The following is a 16,609-nucleotide window of genomic DNA, read 5'->3' as shown; positions in this document are numbered from 1 at the left end:
GCAATAAACTTCTTGTTTTAAGCCGAAAGTTATAATTATGGAATAAATTAACAAAACTTAATACTATATGACTCAGATCTCCGCAATCCACTACTTTATTAAGCCAAAAGTTGTAATAAATTAACAAAACTTAAAACCAATGTTTTAAAAACTGGACCGACAAGCGGACCGGCGACGTTACTGGTTCACGGTTCAACCGGTCGAACCGTTTTACTGTTGCAAATATATATAAAAATATATTAAATTTAGTAAATGATTTACAATTAATAATATATTACAAAACATTAAACCTTATAGATAATTAGTGATGTATAAATATAAATAATATTAAAATTTAGTAAATATATTCAGATATATATATTTAATATTAGTTAGTCTAGATAAAAAATTTAATATTTCATGTATTAAAATAGATAATGTTTATATTAATTTAAGAAAATTTATTTCGTAAAATAATATATAATTAAATACGAATTAAGTACTTATTAATTAGTTTAGATAAGATTATTCATTAATGTCAATAGCTAGGGTATATAAATTAAGTATATAATATAAAAAATTTATTTATAGTATATAATGAATCTTATATGGTACTAATAATAATATAGGTGGTAAGTAGAGCATCATTAAAATATAAAGGATGATAATTATATATATTATAATTAACAATTATATTAAAGAATAATAAAATTAAAATGAATTATTAGTTTTTGTAGATAAAATTAATGGTTAATGTATAAAAATATTTAATGTTCAAATTGTTCAATGAGTTCATGTGGTGGAGTGGTAGAGGTCTTCTTGACTAGAAGAGAGGTCATGAGTTCAACCTCTACCAACAACAAATTTTAAAATTTTTTGAAAAAAATAGAAACCGATTTCCGGTTCACGGTCCAACCGGCCCGACCGGCCGGTTCACATCGGTTCAATGCAGTGGTTGTTTAAAGGGGTGAACCAGACCGGACTACCTACCGGTTCGCGGTCCAACCGGTCGAACCGGCCGGTCCGGTCCGATTTTTAAAACATTGCTTAAAACCTAATCATCCATATTCAATCACGTTGTATTGTTCAATAATAATTATCCTTAATCACTGGTAGTGGTGGGTGTTTATATCATTGAAATTTCAGCATATGCGCTTCTACCTATATATGTTAAATTAATGAATCGTGAAATAAAATGCTATTTCGGGTTTCAGAGAGTATATAGAGATAAAATTTAAATTGCTTTTCATTTTTTAGATAATTACATGAGATATGGTGTTATATACATTCAAACACATTATAATAGTACTCCATTACAAAACTTCTTCACCACACATAAATTAAGATCTTTCGCTACAAAAAAAATCTTACTATGCATCAATTTCGATTTAAAGTTTTTTTCCTTTGTAAAGGTGGATTTGAAGAATTATATTCAGTCCAATTCCTTTGAGCGGTTCAATAGTAATTTACTTATTAGTTATACTATTTAAAAGTAAGTTATTTTAGTTCTTTTGATAATTAAAAATAATAGTTACAGAATTAGGATGTGGGCCTATTGGCTTAGGACCGTGGCCCAGTTAGTGTCGGAATATTCTGAAGATATTTCCGATATTCCAATTGAACTGTACAACTCTCGGAAAATATTTGATATTATTCTAAAGTTTATGCATATTTCTATAGATAGGTCTCAGTATTAGAAATTTACTATTTTAGCTATTAATATATATGTTTAATACAATTTAAACATGCTAGATTGTCAATAAATTACACTTTAAACAAAAAAGTATTTATGATTACGCTTGAAAACATAAATACTCCCTCCGTTCCCCACATTTTGTCATAGTTTGACGGGCACGGATTTTAAGAAATGTAATAGAAAGTGGGGTGAAAAAGTTGGTAGAATTTGGGTCATACTTTTAAATATTAGTTTTATAATGAAATGTGAGTGGAAATAATTTAGTGGGAGGTGAGTTCCACTACCAAAAATGGTAAAAAGTGAAATGTGACAAATTTTGTGGGATAGACGGAAATAGAAAAATGTGACAAAATTTCTAGGTAGAAGGAAGTAATATTTATGACTACCATTAAAAGTTACAATGTTAGAACTGTTTTATACCCATCAAAAGTTAACCGATCCTTATGCTCTTTTATCTTCACTCTAATTTGTAAATTCTCTTTCATTTTCTGTCCCTTATTCCTTTTTTTGGATAATCTTCATTATCCCCATGACCCCATCTACTCTTTATACGGCAGCAAATCACATTCTTTTCTTCTTAGGGACCTCGCACCTCGGCTCCATCCTACAGCCGGGCCACCTCCGAATCCAGCAACTTAAGCCCAAGTCGAGTCCGAGACTACCATTCCAAGATGAACAGCCGCGATCATCTGAATCGTACAAGGAATCGACCCAAAAAAATATCAAGATTATAGCACTAAATAAATATGGTCTTGTAATATCTTTTTGCAATGTTTACTTCGTTATTTTCGTTAATTAGGTTAAGGATAATCATTTCGAGTTCTCTTCTTGATTATTTCCCGAATTATACACTCAAATCAATCAGGGTCGGATCATATAGATAATAGGATCCAAGAAATTTATTCGAATAAAGAATAAACTCAAAGCTAGTTTACATAAAGAATATATATTTTAGTGATTTATGCAAATCGACGTGCATATAATACTTTGTTTTTATTTTTCTTCAATCTTAATTCATTTGTAACAAAACGGCCAAATCTAACTCATGCATTAGAAAATTACAATTTTACAAGCTATATTGTGTTAATTATTTCATAACTGGATCATAATTTTTTTGAAAACGTTAAATTTGAATAATAAATCAATTATATAAATTTGGTTAGACATAACACGTACTCTTAAAATAATAATTTCAAAAAATGAACATAAATAGACAGAAATGCAAAATCATTTCCCTATTTTTTGTACTTTTTAAAGTTTATTGTATAGAATAATTAGTTATAATAAAAAATTTTAAAAAAAGGATTTTTAAAGATTAATTTGTTAAATTTTTGTAAGTGGAGTTCAGTTTCGTCTTACGCAGTAACGCATGACAATGCGAAATGTCTTATTGGCCCGAAAATGAAATGTGTGGCTCTGCCACTGTTTTATCGAAAGAGGATGTATAAATCAGATTAAGATAGCTACCTTTTACATAAACATAAAGTACATTAAATATAGAACTAGTAAATGAAAACGAACAATTCATTGATTTACCGTATAAATTAATTTACAAAACCACATGATCATATGCTAGAGCTAGCGAAAATGAAGATATTAATTGTGAGTAGATCTGCAATTAATAAATTGAATTGAATTGAATAGTGAAATAACACTTGGAAATATATTGGCGACTGCATGCATTGCAATTTGCATACATACAATAAAAAAAAATTAAGAGAGAGATGAGTTATGAGTTGATGGCGCTGCAAACCCTTCTTATGATTCCATTTTGTCCGAGAGTTGGCTCAATCTCCGACATCTTGATCATTGCGGTCGCAAAATCGGCAGCGAAAGTCCTCGGATTTCTACTGTACTGAGACACGATGGAGGCCGTAGATCCGGTGAAGAGAACTTGATCGGACTGCAGCAGTCCCTTCCTCTGCACCAAATTCCTGAAGTAGTTGTTGTCGAATGAATTCGGCGTCACCAAATCCAACGCCGCCAAGTTGCTGTCGCCGCCGGTCTGAGGGCAGCCCCGCCTCCTGGTGCTGGCGAAGCCGGCATCAATGTCAGTGCCGTTGCTGTATATTCTTTCACGGAACAAGAAGCATTGGGATTGCCCTAATGTGTGCGCTCCTGCATATACCAAATAATCCATTACTCACTTACTCTGCACATTAGTTTGATATTATTTGCTTTGTTTTTTGGTCATTTTTTAAAGACCTAAAACTAATTGGGATGGGTTTGGAATCCAGAAATTTTACTTACCAGATAGAGCAACCATGTCTCTTGCATTAAGACCCTTCTTGTCGAAAGCGTCAATAAGAACTTGAAGGCCGGAAAATGGACTCGGGAGATCGGTGTTGGCCACATCGCGGCTAGCTGTGGTGGAATCTCTTCTTCCCAGTTTCACGCTCCATGATGGTCCACCAACCTTCATACATTTTCAACAATTAATTTAGTCATTTCTTCGATGAATGAATATGTATGTTTAATTAAATTGATGGAATGCTTACAGCAGCAGAGGCGTCGCGTGCGGCTAAAGTGAGCACGTCAGCGCAAGAGACGACGCCGTTATATGAAGTGCCAAATCCAAAATTCAAAAGCATTCAACCACTACAAAATCATTACATGTGATTACCCACCTTATCCAAGAACGAACACGGAAATACTGCTGTGGAAAGCAAAAAACAGAGAAACGAAAAAAAATTAACTTACTATAGTGAAATGCAGAAATAAATTAACTTTATGAATTATATCCACATTTTCTCATCGTATGCGCTTCATGAATTCAAAAGTTACATTAACTAGTCAGAATTTAATCTAGATATGTTTGGTGTTTATTGTCTTACTTTATGAAAATTCTTCATGAAGTAGTAAAACAAATTGAAATTCAACTATTCATATTTGCTGTCTCAAGCTGCAACGCAGGATTTATGTGCTCGTTTGACGTCAAATGTGGAGTTTTTTGTAATTTTTTTAGATTACAAATTTATGCGCTCGTGTGCACTCGGTAACATGTCCAAGTAAATTATGAAGAAATTTATTTCCACTTCCTTTGTGACTACAATTGAGATTTGCATGTGTACATCAGTACATATATTGTCAAGATCAATAAATTGATGGTTAATCCTAACGGCTAAAAGGAGTAGGAGTATAATTTATTGCATTTCTGTTTATATCATTTTCATTATTTGTCAAGATCAATAAATTACTCAATATTTCTCACATAAAAATTGTTCGACTGACAATTATTGTACTATGCTATGTGTATGTGTATGTGTATGTGTATATACAATTCAAAAATAGTTAGACAATTTTTTTTTGCACACTGCTCTTAGGTCATTTACACATTTACTTGTGTCATCAAACCACTCATTAAATTTAAACTATCATCTTCATCATTGCTAATTCAAAAATACATTTAAATACTACCTTCATCCCATAATAAAGTTTTGTTTTGTCATTTTCTTTCATACTTGAATAATAGTCATATTTCACTTTTATAAATGATAAGTAAGTCTCACATTCCACCAATTTATTTCACTCAAATATATGTAATGAGTTTTAATGAGAAATTGGTAAAGTAAGAGAAAATGAGAAAAAATGGGTAAAGTAAGAGAGATGTGGAGAAAAAATAAGTAAAATAAGGAAGAGAGGAGTAAAACGTGGGTAAAGTATGAGGGAAAACTTTTCATTTTTAGAAATGTAACCATTTTTTGTGAACATCCAAAAATGACAAAATGAGACTATTTTTCGTGGACAAAAGGAGTTTATACAAAGGAGCCTCATATTCCATTAACTTATTCAACCTACTTTTCTTTATATTTTTTAAAAGTCTTGTGCAAACCAAATAGAATTTCTATTTTGTGACGAAGGTAAGTATTATATTTATTTCAACAAACCAAATAGAATTTCTATTTTGTGATGAAGGTAAGTATTATATTTATTTCAACAATGTATTAACTTATGTCATTATATACACTAACATTGGACATCATATTAATGCAATTAAGAGCATTATACTCTAAATCGTTATAGATATGCACAAATTATGTTTTCATGTAAATTTCTTTGTTGAAACGTATGAAATTGAGATTTCATTTAAATACTATTACCTTTAGCTTGATACTCCATTCGGATCATCATAAGCAAAAAGCTACCTTTAAATACTCTCCCTTATATTTTATGATATTTAATAATGAAAGTGGAGAGAAAAAGTATTTCTTTCTATAGAGCTTATTCATGACTGCGTTTTAAATTATTTACATTTGATCTGGTCTTTAAGTTTATAACAATAGTTCTTATCAGGATTTAGTCTTGTTAGAAATTGATGTTTCTTATGAGATGTTCAATGCGGTATTGTCATTATATTATATATATGTGCGTGATGTTAAAGAAATTAATAAAATGGTGACAGCAACGTGCATACAGCTAATAATTTGAAAGCTGATAGTTTACTTTAATGAAATTGTCAAAATTATGAAAGTTTACTTCAGTGACGAAATTGTTAGAATTAATTCAAATTAATTCGTGGATTAGGAAAATATGATTGAAGCGGTGCGCGCCTTCTTCTTGGTTGAATAAAATATTTATATTAGGAAAATATTAGGATAAACTAGAAAGTTTAACGTGATGCCTAAACAAATATACCAATCATTTTTACTAGTATTTCTAAGAATGCAATGGCACCGTGGGGTGCCGTAAATAATTTTTTAATTGAAAGTCGAATTTTTATCTGTAAATGCATTCATCTCTCACTTCATTCTTCGGCCATTCACATTTTAATTATTCTTTTTGTCCTTTCATAATTTTTATTTTAACTCTTAATATTTGATTTCTACTACTATTTTTAACAACTTCACTCTTATTTAACCTTTAGTGGCTTTGTGTCTAGGTGTTGAGCGATACCACCGAATTCAGGCCAATATATACCCTATCAAAATTCATAAATTCTTAAAGGATAAAATTCAAAATTCTTAAAGGATAAATTGTCAAAAAATTATGTATGATGGGACAAACAAAAATTACTATATGGAAAAAACGTTCAACTACTTAATAATATCGTTTAATACACTTAGTCAAGTCATGTCTTTAGTTTACACATGTACTCACCATGTGAATAAATTATGACATGTAGCATCCAAAACTTTTTGTCATGATAATTAAGAAAAATATCAAAATTATTATATAACTAACTTTTTTTTAATTATAAAATTGACCAGAATTTGCAATAGACATGGTGATTTTTTTTTGGCAATTTTCTCTTTTTTAAATTATGTACTAGTTTTTTAAATATCACACGTAGAAAAAAATTGTTCGTAAGGAACTCCTTTGATTTTATATTTTGTTAACAGACAAATTATTGGAGTAACTTTTCCTATTGGATTAATTTTTCTCTCTTTTTAACTATATCTATGTAGCCATTACTTTTCAGTACTAGTCATTTTGTTTCATTTTCTTTATGAATTCAAGCCAATATGCATCCTCCAATTTCCAACATTTCGGTGTTCAGTGTGGCATAAGCCCGATAAGGGTTGAAGACAACTTTTGATAATCTCGAACAAAATTATTTGCATGCCCATATATAGCTAGATACTAGATCGTCTAAAATAAACAATTCATTGATTGATGGTATAAATCAAATTACAATTTCACATGATAAAAACTAAAATGAATAGTGGGACTAAGCGGGGTTACATAATAAATTGAATGAATGAAAAACACATGAATAGCTGATAGCATGCAATGCAATTTGCTCGCAATCTAACTTACAAAACGAAAAAGAACAGAGAGACATTGTCATTTATGAGTTTATGGCGCTGCAAACCCTTCTTACAATTCCATTCTGTCCGAGAGTTGGCTCAATCTCCGACATCTTGATCATTGCAGTCGCAAAATCGGCGGCGAAAGTCCTCGGATTTCCACTGTACTGAGACACGATGGAGGCCGTTGATCCGGAGAAGAGAACTTGATCCGACTGCAGCAGTCCTTTCCTCTGCACCAAATTCCTGAAGTAGTTGTTGTCGAATGAATTCGGCGTCACCAAATCCAGCGCCGCCAAGTTGCTGTCGCCGCCGGTCTGGGGGCAGCCCCGCCTCCTGGTGCTGGCGAAGCCGGCATCAATGTCAGTGCTGTTGCTGTATATTCTTCCGCGGAACAAGAAGCATTGTGATTGACCTAATGTGTGCGCTCCTGCATATATCAAATAATCCGTTATACACTTGCACGCACTGCACATTAGTTTGATATTATTCGCTTTATTTTTTGGTCACTTTTTAAAAAATCTAAAACTAATTGGAGCTAAACAACACAATATCATATATACTGTGTGTGGTGGGATGGGACGGGTTTGCAACCTAACAATTTTACTTACCAGATAGAGCAACCATGTCTCTTGCATTAAGGCCCTTCTTGTCAAAAGCGTCAATAAGAACCTGAAGGCCTGAAAATGGACTTGGGAGATCGGTGTTGGCCACGGCTTGGTTAGCGGTAGTAGAATCCCTTCTGCCCAGTTTCACGCTCCATGATGGACCACCAACCTGCATACGTATATAATTAATTTTCTTATTCCTAATAAATAAATATATTAATTTCACTAATTTGTATGCATACTTACAGCAACGGAGGCGTCGCGTGCGGCTAAGGTGAGCACATCAGCGCAAGAGACGACGCCGGGGCAGGCGCGCTTAGCTGCTTCGATAATCTCGTATCCTCTAACGGAGTTAGCGTTGGGCCTGGCCGACTTCTCACTTTGGATTGTGGAAGTCTCGTCTAGCAAGATGGAAGCGTCGCAGCCCTGGACGAAGCAGTCGTGGAAGTGGAGGCGGATGAGGGACGCCGCCATCCTCCGCTCGGCCGAAATAGCGCGGCGGATGGAATTGCGGATGATTGTAGAAGCATTGGGGCATGCGGCGTCGTAGAAATTCGTTGATAGCTGTGCTTCGCTAGAGATGATGCTTAGCACCACCACTAGTGAGATTATTGGAATAACAAACCTACTAATCATTTTTATGTGATTGACTAATTTTGCAATTATCGGAAATTAAGTAGTGTTGTGAAAGTAATGGGTTGAATTGGAGTGAAGATGCGTGAGGAGAAGAGGTTGATTGGGATGAATATATATAGGGCAAAAAAAGTTGGATGGGGTCTCTAATGGCTGCATGCTGCTAGCTAGAGACGCGTGAGGACCATATTCAAATTAAGTTAATTACTATCTCCGTCCCCGATTAATTGTCACTCTTTGACCGGACACGGGTTTTAAGAAATTTTAAAAAAAATTGGTTGAAAATTTTAGTAGAATGTGAGATCCACTTTTTATATTGGTTTTATAATAAAATGTGGGTGGGGTGGGTTAGTGGAATGTGGAACCTATTTGTCATTTATGGTAAAAATGAAGTGTGACAATTATAGAGGGACAGACCGAAATAGAAAAAAAGTGACAATTAATCGGAGACGGAGGGAGTAATTAACAAGGTTGTAGTTTGCTTAAAAAATCAGTTATGTATCCGTGTTTGTATATATGTCTTTCTTGGAATTCAACTATTGGATTCGGTGCTTATGTGATTGTTTCTGAAAATGTCAATTTCAATAATAAAATAACATAGTAGTACCATGATTTGGTCAACAATGGGATGTGGATGTGGTGAGGGTAACTCTTTTAGGAAGATTCTGTGAGGACGACAGCAATAATTAAGAAAGTCAATTTACGTTACATAAAAAGTTATAAAACACAAAAGCAATCCACACAGTAGCACATAAATATGATTATATATATGTCACATGCATCACCTCCGGGAAGGAGCAAGGAAATTCCGGTATTGAAGAATTAAAAAAAAATGTAATAAAGAAATCAACAAAATATTGTACCAATCAAAAACATTTTTCTGTAAAACGCAGAAATTCAACTATTGATACATTCTGTCTCAAGCTGTAAACCAAGACTTTTGTGACATGCCTGACGTTAATACTCCTATAATATTAACATCAAAGGAAATGTTAGCTTGTTTAATTTTTAATTCATCGGTCATATTGTTCGATTATACTAATATCCATTTATATAGAATTAAACGCTTCAAATAAGAACACTTATTTATTATAGGGACGGGGAATTATTTTTAGTTCTGCTATCACAAAATTTACTGTACTTGCAATTTTTTTGTTAGAATAACGCACTTGGTTTATTGATGGTCAGATTGTGATGGAAGAACTAAATACTCCATTCGTCCATCAAAAACGGTTTCATTAGTGAATTATACGAGTTTTAATGTGAAATTGATAGAAGAGATAAAAAGAGAAAATATGAATAAATTAGAAAAGAAAGATAAAAAAAATGAGTAATAAATTAAGATAAATTTTTCATTTTAATATAAGACTAACTTTAGTGGATAAATGGAAAGATAAGACTACCATATCGATTTGGATGTCAGGATGCTTCCTAGCTCTATGTTTTTGGTGGGTATGGATAGTATGAAACTATGGATATTGAATTTGAATCAGCTCCAAATTGTTTAAATTTGAGTTCGTGAATTAATAATGAATATTTGAAGCATTCGCGTTCTTTTTTCGAGGAATATTATATTGGACGAGACGTTACTTCGAGTCCCTAAATTATGAATTTTCATTTTCCAGATACCCAAAAGGTGCATACCTCTTTTTCCAAGGATTAATTATGAAGTTTAATATTATTACTACTTGCAAGTTGAAAACTAGTCGAACAAATTTTCTGATTGATGGATCCGCGAATTTCTGATGTTAGTAAATGCTGGTAGAGAATGAAGATTACGACACAAAGAATTTACGTGGTTCGATTTACTGAAGTAAATCTACGTCCACGGGAAGAAGGGAGGGCAAGATTGTATTGCTTGATCTGGGATTACAGCTTACAACACAGACTTGCTATATGGTATTTTATCTCTAGAGAGCTTAACCTTTTTCTATCTGATCTAAGTTCTATTTATATATTGAACTAAGATCGTGGCTTGCATCACCACCCTAAGTCGTGGATGTCGTGTAGGTCATGGCCTAAGATCGTGGATGTAGCGTAGGTCATGGCCTACGATCGTGGCCTGAGTTGACACCAAGTGGTAGTGGGTGTGTTGGAAGTTGTGGAAATCCTGTATGGGTCCACTAACTCCTTGTTCGGTCGAATACTGAGACCGAACTGCTTTGGTTGCCGATCTGAGAGCAGAGCTTGATGCCGACCTGAGAGCAGAGCTTGATTGGTTGGCTTTTACCGAGCTGTAGGCTGAGGCCGAACTCTTTGTTCGGTCGAATACTGAGACCGAACTGCTTTGGTTGCCGATCTGAGAGTAGAGCTTGATTGGTTGGCTTTTACCGAGCTGTAGGCTGAGGCCGAACTCTTTGGTAATGCCGAACTCATACTCTTCCTTGGGCTTTGGGCTGATGGGCCGTCATTGCTGTTGGGCTTGTTTAGTACGCACCCCATCACTACCCCCCCCGAAGGGCGAAGTGAATCACTTCGGCGAAGTGAGTCACTTCGGCATTCTGGATAAAGGCAAGGGGGAGGCTGATGTCAGGGGACGTGCCTTGCATTAAATGCGACAGTAAAATCCGGCCGTTGAATCCTGAAAAGGTGGGATTCGAAACGGTGCGACGATTTTGAAATCTTCGCCGAATCTGATAAATACCTCCTTTCTTCATCATTGAAGCACTTTTGCGACTGCTTCTTCTGCACTCTCTCTTTTTTGCGAAAATTCTCTCTCCGCTTTCAAGAATTTCTTCAGACTTTCTTCACCTTCAAAAAGTAAGAAAAATGTCTTCTTCTTCTTCTTCGGAGTCGGGTAGCTGTTACGATCTTACGCCGCGATCGACCTATCTTAGCTCGTCACTGCCGAACTCAGTGACTTCTTCGTGGTCGGACTATCTTAGCTCGTCACTGCCGAGCTCAGTGACCTCTTCTCGGTCTTCCTCTCTTAGTTCGGCGTTGCCGAACTCAGCGATAAAACGCAGATCTCAACACTTGAATGATCAATAGAATGGATTGCATTAACAATGATAATGTTCTACAATCGAAATAGAAGCAAAGAGGAGCTCGCGATCCACGATCGGAGCTTAACAAACATACAACTCACAATATTCACGACAAACCAAAAGAGAGCGGCTACGGCTATATTTATACTCTGCCTCTTAGCTCATCTTCACTTCACTTCTCCTCCGCATGAGCTGTCATCCCCGTGCCTCCTTCTCATTGGTCAGCAACACGTCACTGCCTCCTTCCTATTGGTCCATGCCAGTTCATTACTAATGCCACGTCACTAACTACACAATATTGCATGTGTGTCTCGTGCTCACGTTGCATGCATGAGCTACTTATAGTATTTATAGTAATGCATGCAACAATACCCCCTTCTTAGGGTTCCTTGTCCTCAAGGAACCAGGGAAATCGAGCCTGAATTACATCAGCGAACTCCCAGGAAGCATCGGCCGGTGACTTCCCTTCCCAATGGATGAGCCACTTGGTTACTGCACGATTCTGTCTTTTTACCATTTTCCTATCCAAAATGGCTTGAGGAATGGCATCATTTATATATGACACATCCGGTAATTCAATGATAGGGCCGGATGGTGGAGAAGCCGGCTTTAATAGCGAAACATGGAACACGTTGTGGATTGTGGCCGAAGATGGTAAATTGAGCTTGTATGCCACTGCACCAATTCTATCTAGAACCTGATAAGGCCCAAAGTACTTAGGCTCGAATTTGTGATGCTTTCCTCTGACAGATTTCTGCTTATACTCCCTCAGCTTCAACCAAACCCATTCTCCTATTTCAAACTCTTTATCAGTTCGATGTTGATCCACTTGCCTCTTCATTCGGTCAGCCGTTTTCTGAATATTTCTCTTGAGTATAGCAAGCATATCTTCTCTGTCTCTCAAAGCTAAATCCACTGCCTCAACATTTGAGTCACCTGGCAGATAGGGTACATGCAGGGGGGGTTCAAACCCATACAGTGCTTCAAAAGGAGTCATTTGAATACTAGAATGATAGGTAGTGTTGTACCAATATTCGGCTAACCCCAACCATTGTGACCAAGTATGTGGCTTTTCACCCATGGCACACCGCAGATAGCATTGCAAGCTTTTATTTACTATCTCGGTTTGTCCATCAGTTTCTGGATGATAGGCCGTGGAGTAGAGCAGCTCAACACCCAATAAACTCATAAATTCCTTCCAGAAACTCCCCACAAAAATAGCCCCCCTATCACTCACAATCTTCATAGGCATTCCATGGAGCTTAAAAACTGAATCCATGAATATCTCAGCCACTTTCTTTGCTGTGAAGGGATGAGATAGGGCCATAAAATGTGCATATTTACTCAACCTATCAACCACCACAAATATAGTATCATAGCCTTGAGAACTTGGTAAAGCTTCAATAAAATCCATTGAAATATCTGTAAAGATTGCAGCAGGTATGGGAAGCGGTTGTAGTAAACCAGCTGGGGAAGTGTTACTTGGTTTATATCTCTGGCAAGTGATACACATTCTGACAAATTCCTTAACATCCTTCCTCAATTTTGGCCAATACACTATAGCAGATATTCTCTTGAAGGTTCCCAATACTCCAGAATGGCCAGCCAAAGCAGATCCATGGAAGATGGACAAAATCTGAGCCTTTAAATTCAAGTCATTTCCCACCATCAGCTTCCCTTTTCTTCTTAGCTCTTCATTGATCCAAGTGAATTTGGGATGGAGATCTGTATTCTGCTGTTTCTCTTTTATCAACTTCTGTATCAGAGGATCCTTTTTCCATGAATCCTTAATCTTTGCAATTAACTCCAGAGGAATTACAAGGGAAGTCAGTGCATAGGTCATCACCTCAGGTACCCTGGATAATGCATCAGCTGCTGAATTCTCACTGCCCTTTCTATATCTGATCTCATACTCAAATTGCATTAGCTTAGTCATCCAAGCTTGTTGAGTAGGAGTAGTCAGTTTTTGCTCTATCAAGTACTTAAGACTTTGATGATCAGTTAAGATAACAAACTTCTTGCTCTGTAAGTAGTGACACCATTTCTTGATAGCCATCAAAATGGCTAACAATTCCTTTTCATACACTGATAAATTCTGATATTTAGGAGATAGAGACTTGCTGATGAAGGCTATAGGATGCTTATCTTGCATCAACACAGCTCCAATCCCAATCCCGGATGCATCAGTCTCCACTATAAACTCTTTAGAAAAATCAGGCAAGGCTAGCACAGGAGCAGTAATCATGGCTGATTTAAGTTTCTCAAAGGCTTCTTGTGCCTCCGGGGTCCATCTGAATAAGTTTCCCTTGATCACATCAATCAGTGGCCTAGATATCACTCCATAATTATGCACAAACCTTCTGTAATATCCAGTTAACCCCAAGAAGCTTCTCACCTGCTTGACATTTTTAGGTTGAGGCCACTGCTTAACTGCCTCTATCTTTCCTTCATCAGTGGAGACCCCCTTATCAGATATAACATGGCCCAGATATTCTACTTTTCTACACCCAAAAGTGCATTTACTTCTTTTAGCTAGCAAGCTGTTCTTTCTCATCAGTTCCATAACCAACCTTAGATGATGTTCATGATCTTCTTGGCTGTTACTGTAAATGAGGATATCATCAAAGAAAACCAATATGAATCTTCTCAAGTAACCTCTAAAGATGGTATTCATCAAGTTTTGGAAGGTAGCTGGAGCATTTGTCAAGCCAAATGGCATGACTAGAAACTCATAATGCCCTGAGTGAGTCCTGAAAGCAGTCTTATAGATATCCTCAGGCTTCATTCTCACTTGCCAATAGCCGGATCTGAGATCTATTTTAGAAAACCAGGCTGCTCTTCCCAACTCATCCAACAGCTCTTCTATCACTGGTATGGGATATTTATCTTTAACAGTTATAGCATTTAGAGCTCTATAATCCACACACATCCTCCATGTGGAATCTTTCTTCTTAACTAACACAATAGAGCTTGCAAAAGGGCTCTCACTATGCCTTATAACTCCAGCCTTCAACATTTCATCAATCATAGTCTCAATTACATCCTTTTGATGTGCAGCATATTTATAAGGCCTCATGTTTACTGCATCAGCACCATCTTTCAATATTATTTTGTGATCATGCTCTCTCTGAGGAGGCAATGTTCTAGGCTCCTCAAATATTTCAGTATACTCTTCAAGAATCAATTGTAGGCTTGGCCAAATCTCTTCCACACTGAGCTCGTAGCAACAGCTTAAATCAATCTCAACCTCTGGTATCCACTGATTCAGTTTCCTTCCATTCACATCTTCCTCTCCTGGATTCAGTATATGTAGGAAATTTAATTGTTCAGCTTTTGGTGACCATCTCTCCCCTTGCAGCTTCACTTCTTCACCATTAATTTTGAAAACCATACTGAGATTATTGAAATTCCACTGAATCTCACCCAAGGTAGACAACCATTCTCCCCCCAAAATGAGATCATAAGTTTCTAAGGTTATGAGATAAACTTCTGCTTGAAACTGAGATCCTTGCATCTCCCACTCCAATCTGCTACACTTCTGATTACACTGTAGGATTTGCCCATTTGCCACTTCCACAGCTTTTGAAGTAACAGGAAGCAGCTTGCAATTAAGTTTCTGTGCTACTTTAGCACTTAAAAAATTATGAGTGCTGCCAGTGTCTATCAAGATTCTTATGATCTTCTTCTGACATCTGCCCTTAATCCTCATTACTTGAGGCCCTTCCTTTCCCCAGACCGCATGTAATGAGAGCTGTAACTCAGATATCTCCTCTACTTCTTCTTCATCAGTTTTCTCTTCTACCTCACCATTCTCTACTTCTCCTACTTCCAGTAACTGAACCACATAAGATCTCCTTTTGCTGCACTGGTGGTTTGGGGTAAACTTCTCAGTGCACCAAAAGCATTCTTTTCTTGCTCTCTTCTCATCCATTTCCTTAGGAGTTAAGTTTGTGCTAGCTCTCACTCCTCCAAACTTGTTACTCTCTTTGTTACCTCCACTCCAATTACTCACGGTTCCAACCTTATTAGTAGCAGTTACAGACATAGGCTTGCTACTGGAGTAGTAGCTACTGTTAGCTTGCACATGGTTTTGATTAACCTTAGCCTTAACACCTAAAGCTCTAACAGTAAGCTCTTGCAATTTAGCTAGAGAGTAAGCTTCAGACAATGCCTTAGGTCTAAACATACGCACAGGCATTTGCAATTCATCAATTAGACCAGATAAAAAGAAGCTCAATGCTTGATCCTCTCTAATTCCAGCTCTAGGATATAATTCATCAAACTTATCCATGTAATCTTGTAGCGTACCTTTTTGTTTGAGGTTCCTGAGATCAGCCAATGGATCCTCATATGCGTGAGCACCAAAGCGAGCAGCTAGGGAGGAGCTATAACACGGCCAGTCAGCGTATGCCATATTTCCATGTAAGCTCTCAAAACCTCGATGCCACAGCAATGCCTTCCCTTCCAAATGGATCGCAGCTACTCTAACCTTCTCTTCCTCTGGCACTTTGGCTACTTGGAAGAAGTATTCAGCTCGCATCATCCACCCTTCAAAACCGTCACCATCAAACTTAGGAAATTCATACCGCGTTGATCTTCCCCAATCGGTTCCATTTTCATACCGATTTCCTCCCCTACTACCCTCGCCAGTTTCCATTTCCTTATATTTCTGATTTTGCAAGTTAATCGCCGCAATTGATTGCGTCAATTCCAGAATTTTGCGTTCATGCTCTTCTCGCATCTCATGCATTCTCTGCTCCATCATCTCCATCATCTTCTTCTCCATTTCTGCTCCTCGAGTCACCGTTCCGACGTCCGGAGATCGATTGCTCTGAATACCAATTGTTACGATCTTACGCCGCGATCGACCTATCTTAGCTCGTCACTGCCGAACTCAGTGACTTCTTCGTGGTCGGACTATCTTAGCTCGTCACTGCCGAGCTCAGTGACCTCTTCTCG

At 36.5% G+C, this 16,609-nt stretch overlaps 2 protein-coding genes across 2 annotated transcripts; both read right to left on the bottom strand.

Moving 5' to 3' along the window:
* Window positions 1-3,404: 3,404 nt before the first annotated feature.
* LOC121770180 (lignin-forming anionic peroxidase-like) lies at window positions 3,405-4,266 on the bottom strand. Its single transcript, XM_042166961.1, has 3 exons — window positions 4,174-4,266; window positions 3,926-4,091; window positions 3,405-3,793 (listed from the first exon to the last, which is right to left on the bottom strand). Exons 1-3 carry the CDS (start codon window positions 4,264-4,266, stop codon window positions 3,405-3,407), a joined length of 648 nt encoding a protein of 215 aa, XP_042022895.1.
* A 3,052-nt stretch (window positions 4,267-7,318) lies between these two features.
* LOC121770878 (lignin-forming anionic peroxidase-like) lies at window positions 7,319-8,731 on the bottom strand. Its single transcript, XM_042167664.1, has 3 exons — window positions 8,277-8,731; window positions 8,034-8,199; window positions 7,319-7,852 (listed from the first exon to the last, which is right to left on the bottom strand). The coding sequence occupies exons 1-3, from the start codon at window positions 8,664-8,666 to the stop codon at window positions 7,464-7,466; spliced, it is 945 nt and encodes a 314-aa protein (XP_042023598.1). The 5' UTR covers window positions 8,667-8,731; the 3' UTR covers window positions 7,319-7,463.
* Window positions 8,732-16,609: the final 7,878 nt, after the last annotated feature.

This window comes from Salvia splendens, chromosome 16 (assembly GCF_004379255.2).
Source record: "Salvia splendens isolate huo1 chromosome 16, SspV2, whole genome shotgun sequence".
NCBI lineage: Eukaryota > Viridiplantae > Streptophyta > Magnoliopsida > Lamiales > Lamiaceae > Salvia > Salvia splendens.
The sequence above is the reverse complement of the archived record's forward strand: the minus strand, read 5'-3'. Positions and strand labels throughout refer to the sequence as shown.